This window comes from Pteropus alecto, unplaced genomic scaffold, assembly GCF_000325575.1.
Source record: "Pteropus alecto unplaced genomic scaffold, ASM32557v1 scaffold131, whole genome shotgun sequence".
NCBI classification, from domain to species: Eukaryota; Metazoa; Chordata; class Mammalia; order Chiroptera; family Pteropodidae; genus Pteropus; species Pteropus alecto.
Window position 1 is genome coordinate 24,906,210 of NW_006434709.1, and position 26,131 is coordinate 24,932,340.

The 26,131-nt window shown below is 33.2% G+C and overlaps 1 protein-coding gene across 4 annotated transcripts in view; it reads left to right on the forward strand.

Moving 5' to 3' along the window:
- The window catches only part of MAP4K3 (mitogen-activated protein kinase kinase kinase kinase 3), a 136,642-nt gene that overhangs the window by 57,054 nt on the left and 53,457 nt on the right, over positions 1-26,131 (forward strand). For all 4 annotated transcript variants that reach the window (XM_006909650.2, XM_025045148.1, XM_015587550.2 and 1 more), the window contains 11 exons: positions 4,738-4,828; positions 10,872-10,936; positions 12,546-12,601; positions 13,420-13,467; positions 17,332-17,374; positions 19,230-19,302; positions 22,672-22,803; positions 22,948-23,010; positions 23,095-23,176; positions 23,276-23,386; positions 24,714-24,792. In XM_006909650.2, the coding sequence (XP_006909712.1) occupies positions 4,773-4,828; positions 10,872-10,936; positions 12,546-12,601; positions 13,420-13,467; positions 17,332-17,374; positions 19,230-19,302; positions 22,672-22,803; positions 22,948-23,010; positions 23,095-23,176; positions 23,276-23,386; positions 24,714-24,792 (808 nt within the window). In that variant the 5' untranslated portion in view covers positions 4,738-4,772. The remainder of the gene's footprint in view (positions 1-4,737; positions 4,829-10,871; positions 10,937-12,545; positions 12,602-13,419; positions 13,468-17,331; positions 17,375-19,229; positions 19,303-22,671; positions 22,804-22,947; positions 23,011-23,094; positions 23,177-23,275; positions 23,387-24,713; positions 24,793-26,131) is intronic.

The window sequence follows — 26,131 nt, forward strand, 5'->3', positions numbered from 1 at the left end:
TTTGGATCTTTTGTCAGAGCTACGTTAGTAAACCTAGCTCTCGAAAGAAGAGCTGGATCTAGGTGAGAGAAAGGGAGACTTAGCAGGTTAGTCAGGAACTCACGTTAAGCCATTCTTCCCTCATTACCCAGACACCATTATTTCGCATTGGAAAATATTTTCTCAAATATACCTTTAAAATGAGAAGGAGATGGGATTTAGTTCTTTATAGGTGAAAAATTTTTTACTCTTTTTACGAATAAAGCACAGATATATATATAGTATATAAATAAATATACAGAACACCTGCAGCATTAAAATTTCATGGAGAGAGGCCATTAGGAAAACAAGGTTGAGTAGCATTGAATTAGAGTAGTTGTTTGGGGAATGGGAATCATGTTTTCTTTTTCTTTCTTTTTTTTTTTTTCATGTTTTCTTTAAACCAAAAACTAAACCTAATCATCTAAGAAACTGTTTTGATATAACAATCAGAATATTTTAATCTTTTACTGTTTAGTTTCAGGAAGGGAATTTCTTCTCCATCCTGTTGAACCTCAGTTCAAAGTTGATTCATAACAATTTATGCAAATGTAAGTGATACTTATCTTAAGCATGAACTCTTACTAAAAGGTGAACAAACAAAAAAATAGGCTATACATTATTTTCATCAAATATTTGAAGTTGTTTTTTTATTCTCAGTACTTAAAAATAATACTGCTATTATAATTTTTTTCAATTTTATTGAAATATCTAGAAGTCATGATTATTGGATATTTCCTTTATATTTCTTTCTGTGTGGTATTTAATTACGGTTTGAGTATTTTTCCAAAAACTAAAAATTGGGCACTGGTTCTGTGATTTTACAAAAAGTATTTTATAATTATGTATTATAATTACTTAAGGCCAATTTTTTATCATTTAAAATCAGCCATTGGATTCCATGGTATGCTGATGGTTTAAGGAAGTAATTGGATTTCAGTATTTCCTGGTACTCTGGTAGGTTGAAACTGTATTTGACTACTTGTTTAAAAGAACCACAGCTCTGGAAAATGAGTTATAGATTATTGAAATACTATTAATTCCATTTATTTTTTCTATAATATGACATGGAGTTTGTCAGTTGTATATTTTGAATGGCATCATATTTCATAAGGTAAAGTAAAACTGGCCTTATAATTAAAATACTTCTGCACATAGCATAGGTGACGTTCCCACTTCTCTGTGTGTTAAAAAAATCAAAGCAGAAAGATTTTTGAATGAAGTGCCCATAACATGGGCATGAGAAATACTTGTTTCCCATAGTCTAAGTTTAATTTTTTTTTTCTGTGGCCTTGGAACATTGTGTGTATGTGGGTGGGGGGCGGGGAGCACATAACATTAGATTTACCATCTTAACAAATTTTTAAATGCATCGTACAGTATTAGTATTGTTCACTATAAGCATGATGAACTGCAGCTCACCATCTCTCCTCACCACCAGCTCCTGGCAGCCACCATTCTGCTTTCTGTTTCTGTGAATTTGACTACTTTAGGTAACTCACATAAGTGGAATCTTGCAGTATTTATCCTTCTGTGACTGCTTTTTTCACTTAACATAATGTCCTCAAGGTTCATCCATGTTGCTGCATATGATAGGGTATCCTCTTTTTTATAATTGAATAATATTATATATGTATATACAATGGAATATAGATCAGTGGACTTTTAGATTGATGCTACCTCTTGGTTGTTGTGATTAATGCAGTGAACATGGGAGTGCAGACATCTCTTTGAAATCTCGATTTCACTTCTTTTGGGTGAAAAAGAAGTAGGATTGCTGGATCATATGGTAGTTTTATTTTTAATATTTTGAGGAATCACTATTCTGTTTTCCATAGTAGCTACACCATTTTACGTTACCACCAACAGTGTACAAGTGTTTTAATTTTTCCACATCCTTGTCAACACTTGTTATTTTCTGTTTTCTTGCTAATGGCCATCCTAACAGGTGTGCGTTAATATCTCATGTGGTTTTTTATTTGCATTTTTCCTGATGTTTAGTGCCAGTGAACATCTTTTCATATAACCATGTGCCATTTGTGTGTCGTCTTTGGATAAATGTATGTCAAGTCCTTTGCCCATTTTTTGATCAGGATTTTATTTTGTTTGATTTCATTTTTTTTCCTTTGAGTTGTAGGAGTTATATATTTTGAATATTAAACCAAATCTCTACCTTATGTATTTTGAATATTAAACCAATCTCTACCTTTTTCAGTTACCTTTAAAATTTGAGTTGTGGATTATTTCTTTGGATTTTTTCCCCCACAGAAATGTTGAATTTATTTGTCTGCTGTTGTAATCACACAGAGATGACTTACTAGGGAAAAGGACTTTGGATTGACATTTCATGGGAAAGAGGTAGTCGAAGACTTAAAGCAACTCATAGGTTTCAGTAGAAAGCACAGGAGTAGCAAATAAGCCATTAATTGTATAAAACATGCTAACAACTGGATGAAATTAAAACAAAGCAGATATTTCTGATTTAGAGTCATTATAGAGAAGAATTATGAGATATCATAGATTTGTTAAGGCATCAGTTTTATTAATCACATATTAGGTGCTAGGGATACAAAGATGATTAAGGCATAATCCAGTACTAGAGAAACTAGTATTCTAGTGAGGACATAGACATACAGACATTGATGCAGTATCATAAGGGCAGTGATATGTACAAAGATCACTGTAGAAGTTGTGATGCTTACAGTTGTAGCAAACCACAACTCAAGGTGGCCTTAACGATACTGGGAATTTATTAGTTATATGTAGGTATATCTGAAAATTACACAGGCAGGTGCAGCTTGCTATATGTAGTAACTTAATTGCGTTATCACGTGCCTTTCTCCTTCTCCCATTTTCTTGTTTCTCTTCAGTGTTTTCTGCAGGTCAACTTTATTTTAAAGCTGATTCCCTTTGAGATTGTGAGGTGACAACTAAACTGTTAGACGGTACCCTAGGAAGAGCTGCTGTCTGACTATCAGACTAAAGTCTTAGGGTTCACTCTGACTAGATAAACTTTGATTTCTTGTAACCCTTTCACCAGATTGGGAGAAAGTATAATTGAGAGGCAGATGAAAAAGCAAAATTTGGAACTTTCAAAATATTGAGTATATCCTTGAAAATTGGTATTAGTCTCACATGACATTATTTTTAGCTTGAATTTTTCTTAAGGTACTGAAAATCAGGAATTCTTAGTGGTGGGAAGTAAACTCAGAAGAGGATCCTTATTCAGTGATTTTCTTCTGAAATTTTGGAGGCATAAAAATTTTCCATTCTCTTTGGAGATCTTTGGTCTTATACACACTGCATCGCAGAAATTAAGAACCTGACACACCCTCTGTTATCCATTACTTCTTCCCTTGTAACTGGGCAATTAGATGGGTTTCAATACTGGGTTCAAATGGTTCATGGTTGGGCTGCTTCAGGACTCAGTTACATTTGCAATAGGCAGATACCAAGGCCAGAAATGTCAGAACTTATCCTAAAAACTCCATGCTTATGATTTGAGTAGTACTTTGGAAGATTTCTATTTTTTACTTTGCTTCTAAGATATATTTAATCAGACTATTCATAGCATATAATATTTTAAAAACTGAATTAGTGATACAAAGCTACTTTGTTTTCCTTCTGCATCATCTCTGGTTTACCACATTTGCATTCACACCAGTTCTGTTTCTCCCATTGACAAGTGTTCATTCAGGAGCCACAGCATGTGACCCTGCTATAGGATTGCCAGATCTTATTTTGAAGAATGGGCAGGGAGGGAGTAGAAGAGAGATTATTTGCTAATACTCTGGCCAGGCTCAAATACAGTCCCATTTTGCATCGCAACGAAGTTGGAATAAAGCATTCAAATACAGGATAAGCCTGTGTTTGTGGGCCATCTGGTAACTCAGCACTGCTAAAGTATAGGCCTATTGGCTCTACATAGAACCTGTGGAGGTACATTTGACACTCTTGATGTATTAGGATTTCTGCCCTAACTTCAAAAAGAATTACTTCTTTGTGCTAAAATTATATCAAATATTATTTGGTAAAAAAGAAAAGAGCGATGTATATTTTCTAGTGAATTATCTGGTGATTATTTCTAAGGTATCATAGTAATAATAGCAAGTGCTTATTATGTAGCCCTTACTGTTATGCCTTGGACATAATCATCAGATAATTCAATGGAAAAAAAATAAACGTCTCTCTTTCCTTTTTTACCAAATAACATTTGTGATATAAATGTAGCACAAAGAAGTAATTCTTTTTGAAGTTAGGGCAGAAACTCTTATGCACCAAGAATGTCAAATGTACTTCCACAGGCTTTATGTAAAGCCAACAGGCTTACCTACACTCTAGCAGTGCTGAGTTAGCAGACGGCCGACAAACAGGCATTGTTCTAAGCATTTTACATATGTAAGCTACTTTAACTCTTCCAACAGCCCTAAGAGACAGATTATTATTTTTATTCTCATTTTACAGTGGAAGCAGGTAGCACAGATAGGTCAAGTAACTTGCCCAAGTTCACATAGCTTAGTAAAGAATAGAGTTGAGATTTGAATCCAGATAGTCTGGGGCCAGAGTTTATGCTTTTTGTTACTGTATTTTACTTTCTGTCAAGGTAGGACTGAAATTGTTGTTAAAAGTAATATCAACATTTATTATGTTTTGAAATAAATGGACATTTTGAAATTTCTTACCTATTAAATATTCAACATGCTTTTTTTTTTATTCTAGGAGAAGACTTTGCAGTTGTGCAGCAAGAAATTATTATGATGAAAGACTGTAAACACCCAAATATAGTCGCTTATTTTGGAAGCTATCTCAGGTACATTGTTTGTCTCCCTTTTGAAAAGGGAGACATAATTCCATCACCTAATAACATTTAACAAAATAAAGTTGCTCTGATTCATGTTTTATAGTTTTCCTCATGCTTTAAAGATATTTTCATGTGAATGGAATTTTTATTTATGCCCCATTTATGTTAATTCTGTAACTAATATCATAGTCTCACATTTGTCTTTTATTCTCTTGGGAATTCTGGATGTGGTTTCAGTAAGGAAGCTGACAAGTAAAAACTGACTTTTATGGTTAGTCTTCCTGTGATAGACTAGAGATCTAAATTTGCCCTTCTGCTGCCCCTTTCTTCTAGACTGGGATGAATTTAGAAAGTCAGGAGCATTTCTTCCTGTTGTGTTTTTATTAGAAAATTTTTTTCCTTTTGTGCTTCTAGCCTCAGTATTGCATCATCTTTTCCCTTCATTTTGTCCAAAGGACTAGGAACTATAATTATTTCACTGACTTCCTATTTTTCTAGGCCCTTAAGTGAACTTAGAAAGACTGAATTTGCCACCTCTTGTTTTGATTTGGCAAGACCAGGCCAGGTTCCTCAGGTCATATTCCGTAGGGGAAGACCTCAGGGTAAAATCTTTTTTTTTTTTTTTCCCATTCACTTCAATATGCAACTGTGAATTGAATATTGAGAGAATGCTTTCTTAGGTATTAAAAAAACTTTTCAGTTTTGTTCTGATATACTGTAAGATATGTAAGGATGTAACTTACTGCAGCTCCTATTCTCATATGATCCAGGTACAAAATACTTTAACTCTTCTGATGTGGACATAGTATGTGGAAAAGACTGGGTAATTCTGCCCTCTCTTCTTTCCAGCTTGTGAAAAGCCAACCAGATCATCTCTTGATTCTGACCACTCATGGCTTTAATTGCCCCACCTTCGTTAAAGTGAAAGGGTGGGCTTACTGGAGACTGTAATTCACATAGGGATAGGTACTCCCCCTAGTTTATTAAACATTTTAAATGGGTTCTTTAACAACCAATCCCAACTAGTTTAATAGTGAGTGGTTCAAACAGTAACCTGATAGTTTCTGTGTCAATTTTTATTTTACGGAACGAATCCAGCACAGGCAGTTATTGTATTGGCACAAAGAAACAATCTCTTAAAACCAGTTAAGTTTGTGATACAAATAATTGATTGCTTCCAATATATTAAAAATATCACTTTGAAACAATCTGTTTTACTGTTACTGGTTCTAACAGAATGACCTGCCTTGACTCAATTGGGAGAGGCTTTACAAAAAATATTTTTCCCTAAGAGTGAATGGGTCTTTTCAAGAGTTTTTGTGTTTCCCCAGAGACATTAATCTAAGATATTTCTTAAACATAGTCTCAGTCTTCTAGAACTGTGGAACCATCCAAAGCCTAACCTATTATTCTAGGATAGCCTCATCCATTAAATGGTGTGGTGAGATGTGCATGTCGTTTTTGCCATAGAGACAATGGCGTACTTGGTATTCAAGAGCTTGAATCCTGACGCCATTACTTTTAATTTTGTGACCTATGTCAAATTACTTAACCACTCTGTGCCTCCAGTTCCTCATCTATAAAATGGGGATGATGATGGTAGCTACATGATGGGGGTAGCTATGAGGATAATGGATAAATACATGTAAAATGCTAAGAACAGTGCTTAGAACATAAGAACTGTTCAATAAATGTTAACTACTGTTACTACTACTACTTCTTAGTATTTTTTAAGTATCATTTTTAAGTGTCTCATTTAATCTTTTCAACAACATTATTAAACATTTGATCTTTTCAAAACCGTGATAACTCTATGATAGCTGTTATTTCCATTTTACGAATAAGATGCTTGAGGAGTTTAGCATTAAGTATACAGTTTACAGTCCCATTTCAAATTATCGGCAGAGTAGAGTCCTAGTTCTTCCTGTGATATTGTGCTCACAGAGCATATCTCTTTTTCCTTAGCTTTACTATTTCCTTGCCCAAAGAGCCAACCAAATAAATTACTAACACCCCTTACCCTCTACCTCCTCCCCACCCCCCTCTAAAAAAAAACCCCCAGTACTAAAACTCTACATTTGACTTCCTGGGTTACTTAAGGCAAGAACCTTCTTCTCATATAGGTTAGGTAGAATCTGTATGATCTCGTTAACCACCAAAATGCATAATTTATTTTGGATTGTATTCATTTTTGTGGAAAAGTCTTGGCAAAGACTTTAGTAACATGCCTATTAACCTTCACTTCTAGACATGCTGCGTTAGCTGATTTGAGGTTACAATTTTTAAAATATGTACTTTTTGTACAGGAAATGTGTATTCTGACTATATTTTTAATATCCTTTTTTTTAAGTAAACTTTTTAAATAGAAGCATAATGTACATATAGAAAAGTGTACAAATTTATGTATTGTGTATAGTCTGATAAATTTTTTTTTTAAAGGTACTTTTCTTTTACTCTAAATAGAATACAAAGAGCAAAATTGCCCAGAAACCAAAGTAAAAGAGATAAAATTAGGGTCATTTTCAGTAGAGCTATGTTCATTTGGTGTTGTGTGATGTAAAATAGAAAAATACAGCTTGAATAGATGATTTTATTCTGTAACTGGTATAGCTGAAGAAAGCAATATGAAAGCAAATGGAAGTATAATAGAGAATAGCAATTAATCCTTCCTTTCTCTAGCTCTTTTCTTCTATAGAGAGTCTTCCCTTATTCCCTAAAGTCCAGACCAAACCACATTTGGAATATGGAATACTAATGATTAGATTTGTAGGGCATTAGAGCTGAAAGGGACTAAGAGATCTTGTTACATAGCCCACTCTTTTTTACAGATGAGAAAATGGAGTGCTGGATAAATGACTTCTTCAAGTTATCAAACCACTCATTGTTGGCCCTGAGATATAAACCTGACTCTCCAGATACCTAAGTCAGCTGTCTTTTTGGTGTACTGTATTGAATCTTTACCCTGGAAGGCCAGATTTAGTCTCAAAGGGAACATGGTTTCTTGGATTCTTTCTCAATACTGAATAATTTTGCAAAAGGCAAGGAATTTATTTGTTTGAACTTAGTACAAATTCTCTAAAATATATACTGTTCCTAGTCACTTTTCTTCTTTTTATCTTGTTGCCATTGTAGCCTATTGTAACAAATTTAGACAAAAAATTGTAGAAATTGTGCTAATCTGATTTGACTACTGAAATCAGACTTACTCTATGAATTTACTGAACAGATGACCAGAATATAATTAAACTTAAGAGCCTATTTTATAAAAGGATGGTTATGCTCACTTCTCCAAGAAATACTGAGACCAAGCTCCTGTAAAACAGTACCTAGCATTCTTAACTGGGCCTTCCGTACTCTACTCTTCAGTATCATTAAAAGCCTATGTTTATTAAGTGCCTAATTATATGTCCTGTACAACCAGTATAGGGCATTTTAGAGCCGTTGATTCTTGGTGATCTTGCTGACATTTTATTTTTTACTTCTTGTTATATTTGGGCAAAACATATAAAAAAACATAGTTCAATCAGTATTAAGTCTGTGCTGTGGTACAAAGTGTGAGAAAATTTAAAAGTGTGTTTTAGAAATTGTAAGTTTTCAATTCAGTGAAATAGTTATTAGGATATTAGTTCTGTATGCTCTAGTAAACATCATACTAGAAGATGAAAATAGTGAACTTTCCCCCCATACTTATTTTTCTGTTCCTTATAGGACAGAAAGGTAATTTTACAGTATAAGAAAAAAGAATTCTAAGGATTTGTGTAGTCAGGAAATTAATAGAGATACATTGAATATTTACTTCAATGGGTAATTTTATTTTAATTCAGATACCTAAGTGCAAAGACTTTATAATTTATTGGCCGGCATAAAATAGGCTGATTGACTCAGGTCCTTCCCTTTTAGGCAGATGGGTTAGTGAATGACCAAAAGCAAATGCAGATTTATCATCATAGGAGAGATATTCGTGGAATAGGTGAAAGTCTTTTTTTTAATAAACTCTGAAGATTCAAGCTTTTTTGATAATAGCAGACTTAACTAAATATAATATTATAGAGGTTAAGTATTTTAGACATCTTAAAAAGTATATATAAGTTGTGTGTGTGTGTGTGTGTGTGTGTGTGTGTATAATTCTAATTTTTGGACAGTCATGTAGAATGAATAGAAAAGTATGTTTTTAAGCAAGGTTGGAAAAGAGGATGGACTAACTTCAAGTAGAAGATGATGTAATATTAAAATAGATTAGAAAGCAGAAAACGTGTTTTCTACATCCATTTTTCTCTACCAAGGAGAATGTTTTCAAACTGTAAAGGATAGGAAAAGCATTATTAAAGGATAGGAAAACAAAAGATGATTTCTAGAAAATAAAGACTATTATATTTGATGTCAGCCATCAATTCCCAGCAAACATCTAGGATAAATTATTACTCAGATAATTAGTGAGCACTTATATGTAAGAAGTAATGATTAGTGTGACTGTAGTAAGAAGTCATGTCATCAATCTTATCTCCTGTTTTTTTTCTTAAATAAAAAGTCAATTTTATTTATTTATATCTTCACACAAATATTCTGTAAGATTAATTATAACAAAAGAAGTGGAAAACAGCTTACATTTATTGTGCTATATTCCAAGTACTTTACTAAACAGTTTATGTTATTTTATCCCAAGCAGACCCTAAAACATCCATTCAAACAGTTTTTGTAAGATATGAGAAGTCCTTGCTGTCTGTGTGATTAAACACATGAGACAAGAATTTTACATGAAAGATTCATGTACAGCAAATGTGAAAATATTTTAGAGCAGTGGTTCTCAGTGAATTCCTACTTTAAGACCCAACTCAAATGTTATCTCCTCTCTAAAATCTTCTCTTGATTTTCCTAGGTATTATTACTTCTGGGTTCTCACAGAATGATATGCATGCTTGGATTATGTAATAATCAAATTATAATCTAATCCAGAGGTCAGCAAACCTTTTCTGTAAAGGACCGTATAGTAAATATTTTAGGCTTTGTGAACTTTGTGGGTTTATCTCTGGCACAACTACTAAACTCTGCTGCTTTAATACAAAAGCAGCTACAGATAATACATAAATGAATGTGACTACATTCCCATAAAACTTTGTATAGACACTAAAATTGGAATTTTGTATAATTGTCACATGTCAAGAAATATTCTTTTGATGCCCCTCATTTAAAAATATAAAAACCATTTTTAGTTTCTAGACTGTACGAAATCAGGCAGTAAGGCTAGATTTGGCCCGCTGGCCATGGTTTGCTGACCTTTTAATCAATTTGTTTATTCTTTAAGTCACTCATGCATTCATTCACTTATGGAACAAATCATTTGCTGGATATTTTGTGCGCGGTGCATACAGTGGTGACAGACAGACATTATTAAGGCAGTCTCTTTTCTGCATTGGACTGAGCTTGCTGGGTTCAGTTTTGAGATGAAGTAAAGAATGATCGAACAAAGGAATGAACAAAGGAATAATCTATTAAATCTTTGCTAATTATTTTTCATATGACTATCTCACAATGTCAGTGTGAAAGAAATACTGGCAAGTGAGTGATAAATTTTAACAGATATTATTTTGTAAAGATCTTTGTTTAATCTAGATATGAGGATTTAAGTTTACATTTTGTGTTGTTGATGAGAGTGCTGTCCAAGGGTAGACTTTCAGATGTATTACCATTTTGTGATGAATCTTCTACATAATTTTTGGTATGAGCCTTCTAATTAACATTTAACTTTTATAATTCTGTCATGGGGATAGATGGTAAACTGGGGATGGGGAAGTTTTTAACAGAAGGGAAATTTTCTCATTTAGATATGCTTGATATCTTTATAACCTAATACTGGTAATTTTTAAGGATTAAAATCTTGGGTTGAGTTATAGTAACACATTATAATAAGTAATTCATTTACTTATAGAGAGTAGCTTTTTCTTAGCATACCACATTTATGTGGCATTTCAAGGTTATGGCATGTAACTTTAAAATACTTGTTACCTCAATTTTTATCAAGAAAATGTGTTACATGTTTATTTTCTCTTTATAGGCGAGATAAACTTTGGATTTGCATGGAGTTTTGTGGAGGTGGTTCTTTGCAGGATATTTATCATGGTAAGACCAAAGTTTAATAAAATAGTTATTTACTATATTAAAACATTAATGTTATGAGGAATGAATAGTATGTTTTATCATTATGTTATTTGGTTACGTAAAGGTATTTCAGATATATATGGATAAAAGGAGCATTTGCTTGAAAAGTTGGAAAATTATATGCAGTTGAATTATTGCTAATTCTAATGAAGTCATATTATGTATAGTTTATTTGAAATTTCAAATTCAGAGTTGTAGAAGACATGCAAGGCTTTGATGGATAACACTAACTAAAAGACTATCCAGTTGATAAATGAGTAGTGTTAATACAAAGATAATTGATTTTGCTCTCATATATTTAAGAAGCATCAATTGAATGTTTACTGTCTTAGATGCTGGATTCTGGGGAATTAAAAAATTATTAAAACATTTTTCATTGGGATTTCAATAGAGAAGTATATAAGAGAGACTTGTAAAGTAAAATAAGCAATCTTACTGTCTGTTCTTTTTTTTATTTTGGTTCTGTTAATAGTTTCCTTTCACAAACTGCAGAGTAGGTTTATTCTTTTGCTTGGAGGTGTGCTTTTCTATTAATGTAAAATAAAATAATGTCTTAATAGTTCATGATGTCCAATTCCAAGTATTTTGCAAAATCTTCTCTTTTTTTATATAGAACTAGTTTGAGGCCTCTTAAGTAATTTTAAGGGATGATTGTAATACAGCTCATGTTAAAAAGCTATTTGGATAGGAATTTTACTGTTTCCATTGCACTCCACTACTCTTGGTGTAGGTCACTGTCTAACAAAAGATTTCATCATTGGAATTTAATTTAATTTGTAGAATAATCTCTCCCACCTAACATTTTTTTACTTTAGATTTAATAGTGAAAAAGAGAATACTATTTAAATGTTTTCCATACTGGATAGATGCACACAGAGAAATGTTTTCAACTACTATATGGTTATGTTATATATATTGATGTGGAAAGGTGTCCATGATAAGTGATAAGGGCAGGTTTTTATGTGTGATATATATATAAATATATATAATACATAAAATATCTCTGCATAAAATTGTCTGGTAATCTGTAGGTCAAATTATTGATAATGCTTATTAATAGTTTGATTTAGGAAGAGACCTTTACTTTCCAAACTTCTTTATTGATTGGAATTTTTCATATTGAACATATATTTTATCGCTTAAAGGTAATAATTTTAGGGAAAAATATTGACTTTAAATTGGCCATAATACACTCATCAGTTGTTTTTTAACACATCAAATTTTAAAAAGCTTTAATAAAAACTAGCTAACCCTCTTGATCACGCTTTCTTTCTTTTAACATTTAAGAAATAATATTGATCAGTGAGGTATAAAAGTGAAAAAATAATTTCAGAGACTGTTTCAATCTTTTATTCATTTCATAAACATTTATTGTGCAGCTTTCCATGCCAGGGACTGTTCTAAACACTGGCAATGTACCAATGAGCCAATCAGATTTTTAAAAATGGAGATTACATTTTAGAATTGTTTAGGTATGTTAAGCCTGTTGCTTAGTGGAACTTGTAAGACATTGTCACTTTTGAAAAACATGCTTTGACTAATTTTATTAATATTAATTTTCTTCTCACAGTAACAGGACCTCTGTCAGAACTACAAATTGCGTATGTTAGCAGAGAAACACTACAGGTAAATCTAATGCTAATTTAAAAGGACATTCTTTATTAAAGTGAATGTTTAATTATTGTGTATTACTTTTTTTAAATTTTTAATTCTTTTTTGGTATGCAGCTGGGTTTATTTATTTGTGTGTGTGTGTGTGTGTGTGTATTACGTATTAAGTAAGGATTAAATAGTTTACTAAACTCTTGAATATTGATAACATTTTTTAATTATTTGTGTAATAAATTTAAATTATATCAGCACATAAGCACCTTAAAGCTTCAGTATGATAATACGAACTCCTAAAAGTTTAAGTGCTGTGGATGTATTTTGTTTTTATATTCCTCTTAATACCAAAGAAAGACTTGAAAATTACACACTTTTATGGTAATTGAAACTCATTCTGATACTAATTGCACATGTACCTTTGAAGTTATTTCAAATTATTTGCAGAGTTTAGTGAAAATTACTTGTCTTAGGAAAATTAGTCATTCCAATTGAGCTTTGCCTTTTTCATTTTCTTGATTCTTTTGTCTATTAGGATATTTCAGTAAAATAAATTTTTTAAAAAATTTATTTAAATTAGTTTCAAGTATACAGTACATTGGTTAGACATCTATATAGTTCATAAAACAATTCCCCCAATTGCTCCCTCCCTCCCCTGGCCCACCACCTAGCCATCATATTAATGCTAACTGCATTCCCTCTGCCGTGCTCCCCATCCCTGTGACCAACTATCAACTACTAATTTGTTCAGTAAGATAAATTTAATGATTTCCACCGAACTTTCTGTAATGAGTAAATAAAAAAACTACTGTTTAATTTTTTTTTTTTTTTTAACTCTAGGGATTATACTATCTTCACAGTAAAGGAAAAATGCACAGAGATATAAAGGTATACATCATATATTTAACCTAATGGCCCTCTCTTTATTTTTAAATACTCTGATCAAACGATTGACCAAAATTGTCTTGGTTGTTTTATTGGATGAATTTGTTATCTGAAATATGTTATTATGATAAAATTAAATGATACTTTTAAGAGTTTTATTACTTTTTTCTAGCAAGTTTATTGAGATGCAATTTATATACCATAAAATCTACCCTTTTAACGTGTACAATTGTGGATTAATGTTTTAATAACCCATTTTAGCATATTTATAGTTACTTATTTATAAAATGCAAATTAGATTCATAGCTTTCATCAAGTTATGGTTTTTAGGAAGTTTCATGCTTTGAATATTATCATAAACTTTGACAATCTTAAGGAATTATCATTAATAATGTATCCAAATGGATAAATTAAACCTTAATGTTTTCTGATGGTCTTTCATTGAACTGACAGAGAACAGGTGCAGTGGACGTGCTGGTTAGCTCTGTGGTAAACCAAGTGCTGTGACAGGACTCTGGAGCTATTTCTGGAAATAACTGCTGTCCTCCCAACTTAGATATTTTCTCTTTTCATTAATTTTTCTTTCTCATTCACCTTTTCTCTTACTTCTTCTCTCCCCATTTTGTTTTCTGAAGTTTTCTCTTCAGAAGTAAAGGTTCTTAACTTTTTTTTTTTTTTTGATATCATGTTGTTCTTTGATTCTCTGATGAAAGCCATGGACGCTTTCTTCAGAAAATGTCCTTATTGCCCATGCCTTCAAATTTGCATGAAATTTCAGTGGATTCTCAGATCATCAGCTGAGATCCTTTAAATATTTTTCATAAACCACTTAAAAGACGTAAGCAAAGAGCTTTGAAGTTCAAAGACAGAGGAAATCAGAAGAATTTGAGTAAGTCAGAAAGGTTCTACGTCATTGGTACTTAGGTGATCTGGAAGGACAGACAGATTTTTGTCAGAAATAGAGGTCATAGTGCCTTCTAAGCAGAGGGAACAATGTGAGAAAAATGCAAATGCCAGAAAGTGTGGGATCATTTTAGAAAGGATAAAAGCATTACATTATTGAAAAGAAGAGAATGTTTGAGCAGTAGGAGATGGAGTTGGCCAGGTAGTTAGTGCTCCGTTATACAAGGACTTGTGTGCCAGACTTCAGAGCCTGAGCCCAGTTCAGTAGATTCAGACCATTACTACACTTGCCACCCTTGTCTGAACTGCCCACCAGTGTGTTGTATCTCATCTGGACTTTGGTAATAGCCTTCTAACTGGTCTTCCTCTTCTTCATCTTTTGAGAAGTTCTGCAGCCACTTCTCCACCTTGCAATCAAAGCAATCTTTTACTATCAAACCACGTCACCCTCCTGTTTATAAAACCACTGATCATATTCTGTATAAAATCCAGATCTTCTACCATGGCCTGCAAGTTTGATCATGATCTGGCCTCTGCTTTTCACTCTGACCTCATCTCACACTCCTGCATTTACTCATTCTGTTCCAGCCACACTATATTTGCTGTTCTTGGAATATATTGAGCTCATTCTAGCCCCAGGGCTTTTTTTGCTGTTCTTTCTTACTAGCATATTCTTCTCCCAGATTATGACATGGCTCTGCATTCACTTCTTCCAGATCTCTGCTTAGCTATCACAGCCTTAGAGAGGCTGTTTCTTTTTGCTTTATTTGTCTTCAGAGTACTTATCTCTATCTGGCTTTGAATCATTTGTTGGTTCATTCACGCATGTGTGTGCGTGCGTGTGTGTTTTCATTTTTAGGTTTTCTTTCTTTCTTTGGCTATAAACTCTATGAAAGCTGGAACTTATTCATTGCTATAACCCCAGAGCTGGTTGCTAGTTATCAGAGAGAAGGATGTAGGTAGCTTGTAGGAAGCATCGAAGGCTGTAGGTGCAGATGACATGATATAAGCTATAATTTAAGAAAATTAATATGGAGCTAGAGAATGACCAAATTGAAGACTTTGACAGAAGTCTAGATAGCTAGGGCCTAGATCAAATTAAAATCCAAGCTCTAGTCCCTTTTCTCTCCTTTTTCTTATTTCTCTCATTATTCCATAGAGCTGCAGTAATGTCAGGGTGTGCAGTCTTCTGTTATTTTTTTCTCTGTTTTGAGCTGGAGGGGCTTTCTTTGTATTTTTTTCCCTAAGATTATAATTGCACAATTGATGGCACTCTGAACTAATAAAGAGGCTGCTTACTTTTGTTTGCTCATTTAAAAATTGCAGAAAACTTAAAAATAAATAGAAAGCCTTTGGAAGACAGTATTTCTACTTCCTTATTGAAAATAAAGTAGTTATCATCTTTGAATTTAGGTCAAGAAGCAACCGTGGCTAAAATGCTACTAGGTCATTATAATGGAAAAAAAGTCGGTTTTTTCCTTTCTATTTAGAGAAAAACCCAGTTCTTCCCAACTATGTGTTTCTTTCTTAGGAGTTGTCTTTACTACTCAAACAGAACATTTCACTTCTGACATTTCCAGTCACCAAAAGAAAAAAATACAACAAGCAATTCTCTCTGACACCAACTAGATGTTTTACAATTTAACTCAATTCTGACACTGTCTACCTGGAGTATCATCAGATCCCACAGATTAAAGGGCTCAGTCCCACAAGACTGTGTCCCCTCACCCCTCAGTACATATACACACACACAAACTTTCAGATGCCAGTTGCAAGCTCCTGATCAACTGGCTCTAGATTGGAGATTCCAAAGACCCCCTCCTTGGCTCACAGAACCCAGGAAAGCACTTTAACTTAACATTTGCCAGTTTATTAAAGGAGATAATGAAGGATACAGATGAACATCTAGATGGAAGAGACGCATAGGGCAAGGTCTGTGGGAAGAGTGCAGAGCTCTCATGCTCTCTCTGGGGCACCACTCTCCCAGCACCTCCACATGGGTTTACCAACTCAGAAGCTTGCCAAACCATGTGCTGTTGGGACTTTATGGAGGCTTCCTCACATTGGCATGATCGATCATTAACTCCATTTTTAGCCCTTCTCCCTTCTTCAGAGAATGAGGGCGAGGCTGAAAATTTTAGGCTTCTAATCATGGCTTAGTCTTTCCAGTGACCAGCCATCATCCAGGAGCCCACCTGGAGTTGCTTCATTAGAACAGAAGACATGCCTATCTCCCAGGAAATTAAAGGTTTCAGAAGTGCTCTGTCAAGAACTGGGGTCAAAGACCAAATATTAGAACAAAAGATGCTCCTAGTGCTCTTATCACTTAGAGAATTATAAGAGTTTCAGGAGCTCTGCGCCAGGAACTGGAGACACAGACCAATATATAGTTTCTGTTATTCACAGTCATGCAGACAGGTGACATTTTAATTCTGTAGGCCTGTGGCTAGTTGTTTATATCCTGAATGATTCTAAACTCTGGGCAGACAAATTAAGGATAGACAATCTCATATACTAAGCAGCAAGGTAAAGTCTACATACCAGCACTTGTTTAGCTGATGAAGATTTGGAGATTTGTTTTTATTTTTAAACAGGAAATAGCAATCAAGTTTAAAATATAATACAAGGAGTTGAAAATGCCAATGTAAGATAGCATTTAGTGCAGTGACAGTGTTCGATCAGTAAGAAAATAACATTTAGATGAAAACTAATATATCACTTTCATAATAACGTTCATATTATGTTGATAGCAGCTTTTTGCAAGGCAGAACATTTTATAAAGTCAAATTGCCTAAAAAGTGGACAGTAAACTTTTCTATGGGTATAATTAAACATTTTAATAAGCTATACTTTAAATTTTAAGTATTTCTAGGTCTAAAGCTGCCACTTATTTTAAATATGTATATTACATGTGCTGTCTGATAAAACATTTACTACTTTAACTAAAATGTTCTCACTTTGAAGGGAGCCAACATTCTGTTAACGGATAACGGTCATGTGAAATTGGGTAAGTAAATTAAAATTTGTCATTTGTGCAAATTTATTTCCAAACTAGTAAGTTTATATTTTCCTCTGTAGGACTAGGTTTCCCCTCCCCTAACAGCATCTATGTATTTTTAGGTGGAAATCTCAGTGTGGGCTATATGTAACCTCCTTCTATTTGGTTCCTCTTAAGTGGAGATTGAGTCTGCCCTTCACATGTGACAGATTTGGTGTAACAATATAATGAAATAATAGCCTTTGAAAATTCTTTTACCTCTAACCTCAGGAATGTGACTTCTAATAAGAAATCTGTACATAATTACATCATAACGAGAAAACAGGGTAAACAAAAGCCAAAAAATCAATAATGCCCCAAATCCTACATTCTTTATATGACCTTTGAAAATAAAATAACAGTACTACTTATATAAGAGTATAATTTCAATGCTGAATGTTACTTTATTTCACATTGTAACTTTTGGTTATCAAGTTATGATTAAAATAGAATTCAGAACCTTAAAAATTTACTTTGAAAGTTTAAGATAGGAAACATGTACGGTATAGAAGTTTTATAAACCAAGTCATATCTGTTAGATAGTAAATGAAATATTTAATAACAAATATAAAACAGTATTTCGAACTATATATTACTATAAGAAATAAAAATGCATAATATTTATCTTACAAAAGTGAGTAAAACTATAGCCTACAATAGATTTAAAAGTATGTATCTAATTAACTTATAATAAAATTTTCATAAGCTGCCTCTAAGTACAAGAAAATCAAAAAACTATTGATGGCTTAGTAAACAGTTTCTATCAGCAGCTTAATATTTTGTGTCAATATTATGTGCCTCCCTCAAAGATATCCTACATATATCTTAGTTGATAAGGACTTAGAATCTATCATTAAAAAACTAGAAAATATTAGAACTTAACATACTTAAAGAAAAGCAACAAATCCTATGTAAAAATTAATTTCCTTGTAGTGATTGGTATTGGTATTAGAATGTATTGCTAAGGTAAGGTTTTTGGGAATATTCTGTTTGGCTGTCTTTTATTTAATTAATTATTTTTTACAGTTTTCAATTACAGCTGACATTCAATATTATATTAGTTTCAGGTGTAGATTATAGTGGTTAGACATTTATATAACTTACAAATTGATCCCCCCGATAAGTCCAGTACCCACCTGGCACCATGTGTATTTATTACAATATTATTAACTTTAATCCCTATTCTGTACTTTACATCCCCATTACTATTTCATAATTGACAAATTGTACTTCTTAATCTTTTCACCTTTTCTACCCAACCTTCTAACTCCCCTCTCCAATCTGGCAACCATCAGTTTGTTCTCAGTATCTATGAGTTTGTTTCTGTTTTGATTGTTCATTTATTTTGTTTTTTAGATTCCATGTATTGGGTGTCTTTTCAAGCTAGATAGCTTTACCAATAGATTTATTGATTTATTTGATGTCAGTCATTATGGGTGTGACAGGAAGTGAAAGGAATATATTACTACTTAAGGTCCTTTCTAGTGTATTTTTTAAATTTCAGGTCCTGGGAATTTGAAATTTATTATTAAATCCATCAGGTCAGATCCTCTCAGCTGTCTCTTCTCATTAAAATTATTTGGTCTTGACTTTTGCTGTTATTTGATTCATGTGGAGATATATTCTATTTGGCTATAGTACATACACAGACTTCTTTGTGATATTTTTGTGGTAGTCTGTTAAAGTAAAAATTTTTAATGTGATGTGTGAGAATATCTCAATTTCTGTGAAATTAGTTTAAATGCAAATAATTAAACAATTCTTCTCATGTTGCCTTTAATAATTTTACCTTCAGTTTTCTAAATGTTTCTCATTTTCTTAATAGCTGACTTTGGAGTATCTGCACAGATAACAGCTACAATTGCCAAACGGAAGTCTTTCATTGGTACACCATATTGGTAATTGTATTTTAATTGATAATTTAACTATTTTTTTCTGTCACTGAATACAGCATTTATTAAAAAATAGACTGAATGGTCAAAAATTTTAGGATAAACAGACCAAAAAGGTCATCTGTAGGTTAAGTAATTTAGGCATATAGTCTCATGGCTGGATTACACAGCCAAAGAATATTCTGCCATGTCAATTTCCATTGACTGGAAAAGGCTCTAAAGATTGATATGTCTTTAGGGAACCTCAATATAGTTTCAGCTTTGCTAGAATCTCACTCTTCACTTTGCTAGAAGAGCCTGCACATAGCCATGTGTCTTCACAGGTGTTTTTATTTATATCTATCTCCACCCGTTTCCAGTCCATATTTTGACTGATCTTTCAACATTACATTACCCCTTCCAACAGCAGTAACCCTTTTGCTCAAAAGTTTTTGACATATCTTGGTTGCATACAAATGAAATACATATTTCTTGGCATTTGGAGTCTTCCATGGTCTGGCCTCTCTCTGCTTCATTAATCTTAAATCCTACTAGGTGCCTCCACAGACCTTCCTTTCTCGCCATATTTGTCCGCTGTTGTCTGCTGTATTCTTTAATCATTCTATAAAAATTATTCATTATTTATTCAATAAATGTTTTTTACTACTTACTGTTAGATATGCTGTTAGTCATTGTAAATATAGTGGTGGACAGGTACAGAACTTTTTTGTTCCCACCATTACTTCGAGTAACAGCACACTGGAAGTTTTAACATTCCTTCAGCTTAAGTGCCAGCACTTCTCCAGTGCCCTCCTAGACTGCCTCATCAGCCATGGGGTAGCAATAATCTGGATGACTTATTCTCATATTTAGGATACAATATATATCATTTTTTGGATTTTTTAAATGTAAAACAATATTTTTAAAGTTAAACAGTGCTAAGGGGGCTTATAAAAACATCTAGTTGTGTCTTCTGCCATCTCTAATGTTATCTGTTATTATTTATAGTCTTTGTGCTCTGATAGGTGAAGATTTTACTTCTCTTCATTCATCATCCAAAATCTTATCCTTTCAATGTACTTGCTGAGTCAGTTATTATACTATTATTACATTTGCTACCCTCAAAAAATTTTTTTCTTATATTTAATAATTTCATTTTTAATTTGCTTTTTTTAAAATCTCTGGCTAAGACTTCTCTACCTTTTCACATTTTGTAGTTCTGTAAGATGCCTGTATATCATTTCCCATATCATAAAGCCTATCAAATTATCTGTCAGTCCTGATTTTAGTTTAGTTTTGTTTTTTTCTTATAACAATCCTTCTTAGAGTCCTCTTCTCTTTTATTTCAATCTGAATTGTCTGTTCTTTGGGTCTTTTGCATAGCTTCTTCCTGAGAATTTTTCATCTTCTGCTTGGGAATCCATTTTCTAGAATCCAAGTCTTCCTCTTTCATGAATTACTCCCTCGTAGATATTGCTAACTTCCTGAGAAATTTGAGGAGTAAAGTTTTCGAGACTCTGCTCACATTTGATTGATAATTCGGATGAATATAGAATTTTAGATTGGAATTTTTTAAGTATTGCTCTTAGTCTTTTCTCTGACGCTGATGGGAAGTGTGATGCCATGAGGATGCATGGTCTTTGTATGTAACTGCCCCCAAGAGTCATTTGTAGCGGTTTGATAGTCCATGATAATGTGCCTCAGAATCTTTTTGGTTGTAATTTTTACTTTTATTTGTTGGACTTGGCATTTTTACTTTTTAATCAAGAGATCCATGTCTTTCCGTTCTGGGAAGTATTCTTATACTATTTCTTTGATAAATTTCTTCACTATACTTTTTCCTGCTCTGTCTTTCTGGATCTCATTAGTTATATCTCGAGCCACTTGGATTAATCCATTAATTTTCTTAAATTTTCTCTCACTTTTTAAAAATATTTTTTATTCTATTTTCTATAAGTTTTCTCTACTTTTCAGTCTCAAGCTTTCCTGATGGAGGCTTCCTTTAGACGACTCATAGTCCTTATCTTCTGGTTCACATTGAAGAGCAAGGCACTGAAAACTGATTCATAGATCTGTATGCCTGGGAAGTAGCATGTAAACCTGGTGTTTACTAGAACTTAGCGAGTGAAAGAAGCTGGGGAAGTCATTGTTACAGATAAGGGACTTCTACTGCCCCCAACCTCCTCTCCTTTGTTCCTGGTACTATTGAGTCTGAAGTCTCTCTTGTTCAGTTTCTCACAGTCTTTATCCATTGGAGATGGAGAAGGAGCAATTGCTGAGCTTTAATGGATGAGAGGAGGAATCTGGGGGACTAACTTCATTTTTTAGACTTGACACTTTCTAATGTACGTGTTTTTAGCCCTAACTTCAGCCCTGCTTCTATAAGTTTGTAACCCTATTGGTCAGCCTTTCTGGGACTCTTAGGGGCTAAGAACCAGCTAAGCTGTAATCTAGCTATCCATAAAGTTAGAACTGACATACTCTGCAGTTCACTTTTCTTATGATAACTCAAATATTAATAGAGCTACTTTAAGATTAAAAAGATTTGAAGACCAAGCATATGAAAGTTAGAGGAGTTTTTCTGTTTTGTTTTTTTAACTTCACCGACTTACAAATATATATATGTAAGACTAATTTAAATCGCTCTTTTAATATCTAAGAGTTGAGATTTTTATCTTATTTTCAAAACTTTTTAAGGATTTTAAAATCTTGATACTTGAAAATCAATATAATCATTTAAATCAGTCAAATACAAATTTATGGAGGTATAACTAGAGTAAGACTATAAGAAAGTTAAAAGAAACAAAATACTCAGTTTGGGCAACTTTCATCTGAATAAATATATTTTTAAAAAGCAGACACTTTTATAACTTCTCCACCATTATAGTAAAACTTTAAAAAATGCCAATTAAGTTTATGGTAAATATGAATTAAGTACTAAATGAAGATTACTGGTGCTCCAATAAATAGTTTTGGTCAAGTGAAAACAGTAAAAAGCCAGATTATATAGTTTATTGATCTAAGAAAGTAGAGCTAAAAATTATAGATTATTTACTACAAGATGTTATTTCTCTATAGAGTTTTGCTGTACAGAGGAAGAAAGATTGGGGTGTGGGCAAATTTGGAATATATTGCTGTTTCACAATCGTAAACTTTTATAAACCTTTATAGCAAAAAGTATACTAACAAATCACCAGTAGGGGCTTGAGATAGAGAGTCTCATGAGATATTGAGATCTTAGGATAGGTGGGCCTGTTAAGTACTGCATACTTATTTTTTAGATATCAAGGCCTAAGTAGATCTCAACTTAGTGATCGTTCCATGTGCCTCTGGTGGAAATATGAAGAAAACTATAATAAACATAAGATTTTTTTTTTTCTGGAATATTTTCTTCAGGATGGCTCCAGAAGTCGCAGCCGTTGAGAGGAAAGGGGGGTACAATCAGCTCTGTGATCTCTGGGCAGTGGGGATCACTGCCATAGAACTTGCTGAGCTTCAGCCTCCTATGTTTGACTTACACCCAATGAGGTCAGTGTGTCATGGTAGAACCCTATATTTAAATTAACAGGTCTCCTTTCCCTAGTATTATTTATGTCATGAACAAATAATATTCTTAGTCTTGCTTTACCTTATTTGGGAATAATAATAATAGAATTTGTTGTTGATTTTCAGAGCATTATTTCTAATGACAAAAAGCAATTTTCAGCCTCCTAAACTAAAGGATAAAATGAAGTGGTAAGTACTTTTGTGTTATTTACTTTTTAGTCATGAGCAAAAAAAGAACTGAAATTTAAAAGTGTACTTTTTTAAATTTCTTAGGTCAAATAGTTTTCATCATTTTGTGAAAATGGCACTTACCAAAAATCCCAAAAAAAGACCTAATGCTGAAAAGTTATTACAGGTATTTTTGCACTGAACTATGTCTTTTTTCAAAATATAAAAATATCATCCAGTGAGATTTCTAGTAACTGTTCCGTACTATATTATTTTCTTTTTAAAGCACCCGTTTGTCACACAACCTTTGACAAGATCTTTGGCAATTGAACTATTGGATAAAGTGAATAATCCAGATCATTCCACTTACCATGATTTTGATGATGATGATCCTGAGGTAGGAGCTGTTTTACTAACTAGTATATATAACACATGCATATATATGTATGTACATCTCAAAGTCAATTTTTTAAAATTCTGGGTTTATGTAAAATAAAGCTAGTTTAAATAAACTGTTGAGGGAACAATGAACTCTTTTCAACTTTGTCTCTCCTAGGGAAGTCAATGTGCTGGAGTTTTCTTCTTAGCTATAGACATATTATCTGAAAATGGCAAAGATAGAATCATCTAATCTACTTGTTGAAAGTACTGCAGCTATTTTAAAGTAGTCATTTGAGATGTTGCCAAATAAATTGTCCACCATAAAAGAGAATGCCAGTGGAAAGCACCTAAATAAGATGTTAGGATATACTTAAAATTTCTATTTGGTTTTCTTCTCAAAAAGAATCACTATGCCACTTCATGAATTATTAGTGGTTATTAGAAGTATAAGATTGACTTTTTGGTTACTAAACTCCTACTTATCCACTATGTTTAAAAATGAGCTAGTGCAGTTGCTAGAGAATGAAATAACTCTATCTGTGTGGAAGCATTGATGTTATTGGAAGCCTCACTTCTGTTAGCTTGTTTAATATTCCTTGGTCAGCTAATAATTGTGGCACCTTACACTCTATTAGACATGGCAGAATTCTTTTATTGGGTCTAAAACTGAAGTGGATAGCCTTAACTTGACTGGCGTTACGGAAGATACTTAAAATGGAGTAAATTTCATTGACGATGCTGTAGAAATGATAGCTCTCTCAGTGGTCACAGATTGTCTCAGAAAAATGGTCGCAGCTTGTTGTGAATCAGAGAGAAGCTTTCTATCAGTTCACCATTGTTCTAGCTTGCAGTCTTTATACAACCGTGGTTAAATAAGCAGTCTGTCCTTTCGTTAAAGGTCTAGGAACATAAAACATAAAACATAAGAAATACAAAGTACATACAACCTTATAATTATACTAGGGGAGAATTTTTTGTTTTGCTTAATTTTGTTGTTAAAAACTTATGTTTTTTAAAGTCTTCTACAATAATTCAATATGTAGGCAGTCCTCGATTTGTCTGGTGGTACAGGACCATAAAGATACCATGTAAGCTGAAAACCCTACAAAGCAGTCTTAATAATCAATGGGGAAAATTATAATTGTTTTGTTTCAAGGTCAAATTATAATTGACCTTAAAAATGTTTGTCAAAATATTAAAAACTCTCTTACTGTCAGTTTTAAATGTATAGAGAAATGAAAAAGTTGTATTTTGTTCTCATTTTTCATGTTTGGGTAGTTTTGTGGACCAGACTGTGACTTAATTATGAAATGCCACATGTCACTGGTTTTGTTCTTTCTCAGCCTCTTGTTGCCGTGCCACATAGAATTCATTCAACAAGTAGAAATGTGAGAGAAGAAAAAACACGCTCGGAGATAAATTGTAAGTGTATACTTTATACAGTTGATAATTTAAAATTGAAAAATAAGATTTCAAGTTGTAATTTTGTTACAGTATTTTTGCTTCATTTTCTTCCAAGTAGTTTTTCTTACTAAACCTTTTTAAAGGTAGAGTTTAATTAAGGCAGGAAGAATTTCATTTTCCTTATTTCTAAGGAATTTTTAGTATTGGGATAGGGATAGATTTATGTTGTTACTGTTTGGGAGGAAGAACAAAGTTCCTAGAATAGGCCGGAGAGAAGAAATCAAGGCAGTGCTGCTTACACTTGTATATGTGTATAATTCACCCAGAGAGTTGTTAAAATGCAGTTTTTGATTCAGTAGATCTGGCGTGGAACCTGAGGTTCCTAACTTCTAACAAGCTTCCGGATTGTGTAGAAGCTGATGGTGCAAGTGCCACACTTCAGATATCAAAGAGAAGGAGAGGTCTACAAGCTGGCATAGCATCTGAGTGACCTGAGAACCTTTAAAAATGGATTCTCACTTTTCCACAGATCCTAATTCAGTAGGTCTTGAGTCAACCCAGGAATCTACCTTCTAAAATCTCTCTCCATGTAATCCTTATGGGCAACCAAGTTATGGGCTCACTGACACAGACCATTCATTCACATGGGATCCGGTTCCGTCAACTTCTCAAAGATATAAACTCTGTCAACAGGAATCTCTGGAATAATAGTGCCTTAACCTTTGTTTCCTTCTTAGAAGCACTAATTCCTTATGTACTTAGAATACTATTCTAGTGCAGTTAGGCTTGTGATAACACTTTTCTGTAAGGTTAAGATTTATCCTTAGGGAACTGAAATACAAAATGACCATAGTGAAATTAGGTACTAGGGTAACTTGAGATAACTACTATTAAGAGACAGTTCCCAATTTTTGGCTAGACTAGTAATGATAATAATAATACATTTCATACTTTAAGATGAATCCATTTCTTCAACTTAAAAGCTAAGTGTGGTAAGTAGGATCAGGCACTATTACCATTTAATAAAAAACAAAAAGAAATGCAGAGATGAATAGATTTGCCTGTGGAATGGAGTCATACACTAGGTTAACAGCAAGCCCTAGATCTCTTGATTTCCAGCCCAGTGGTCCTTCACAAACACTGCTCCATTTCAGAAACCACCTCAGCACACTTGTGTGGCCTTGAAACTGGAAGTCCTTCCTTTGAAATTTTGGCTCGAGCATGCACCATATATTAAGTTCTTAGGTAGTTTTGTGTAGACGCTACCTGGAAATGCTCTTAAAAGGAGAAAACTCTTGAAAGAAAGCATGATGCATTGTGCAGAAAGCCTAGGACTGGGATCTGGTACTTGTTTGCC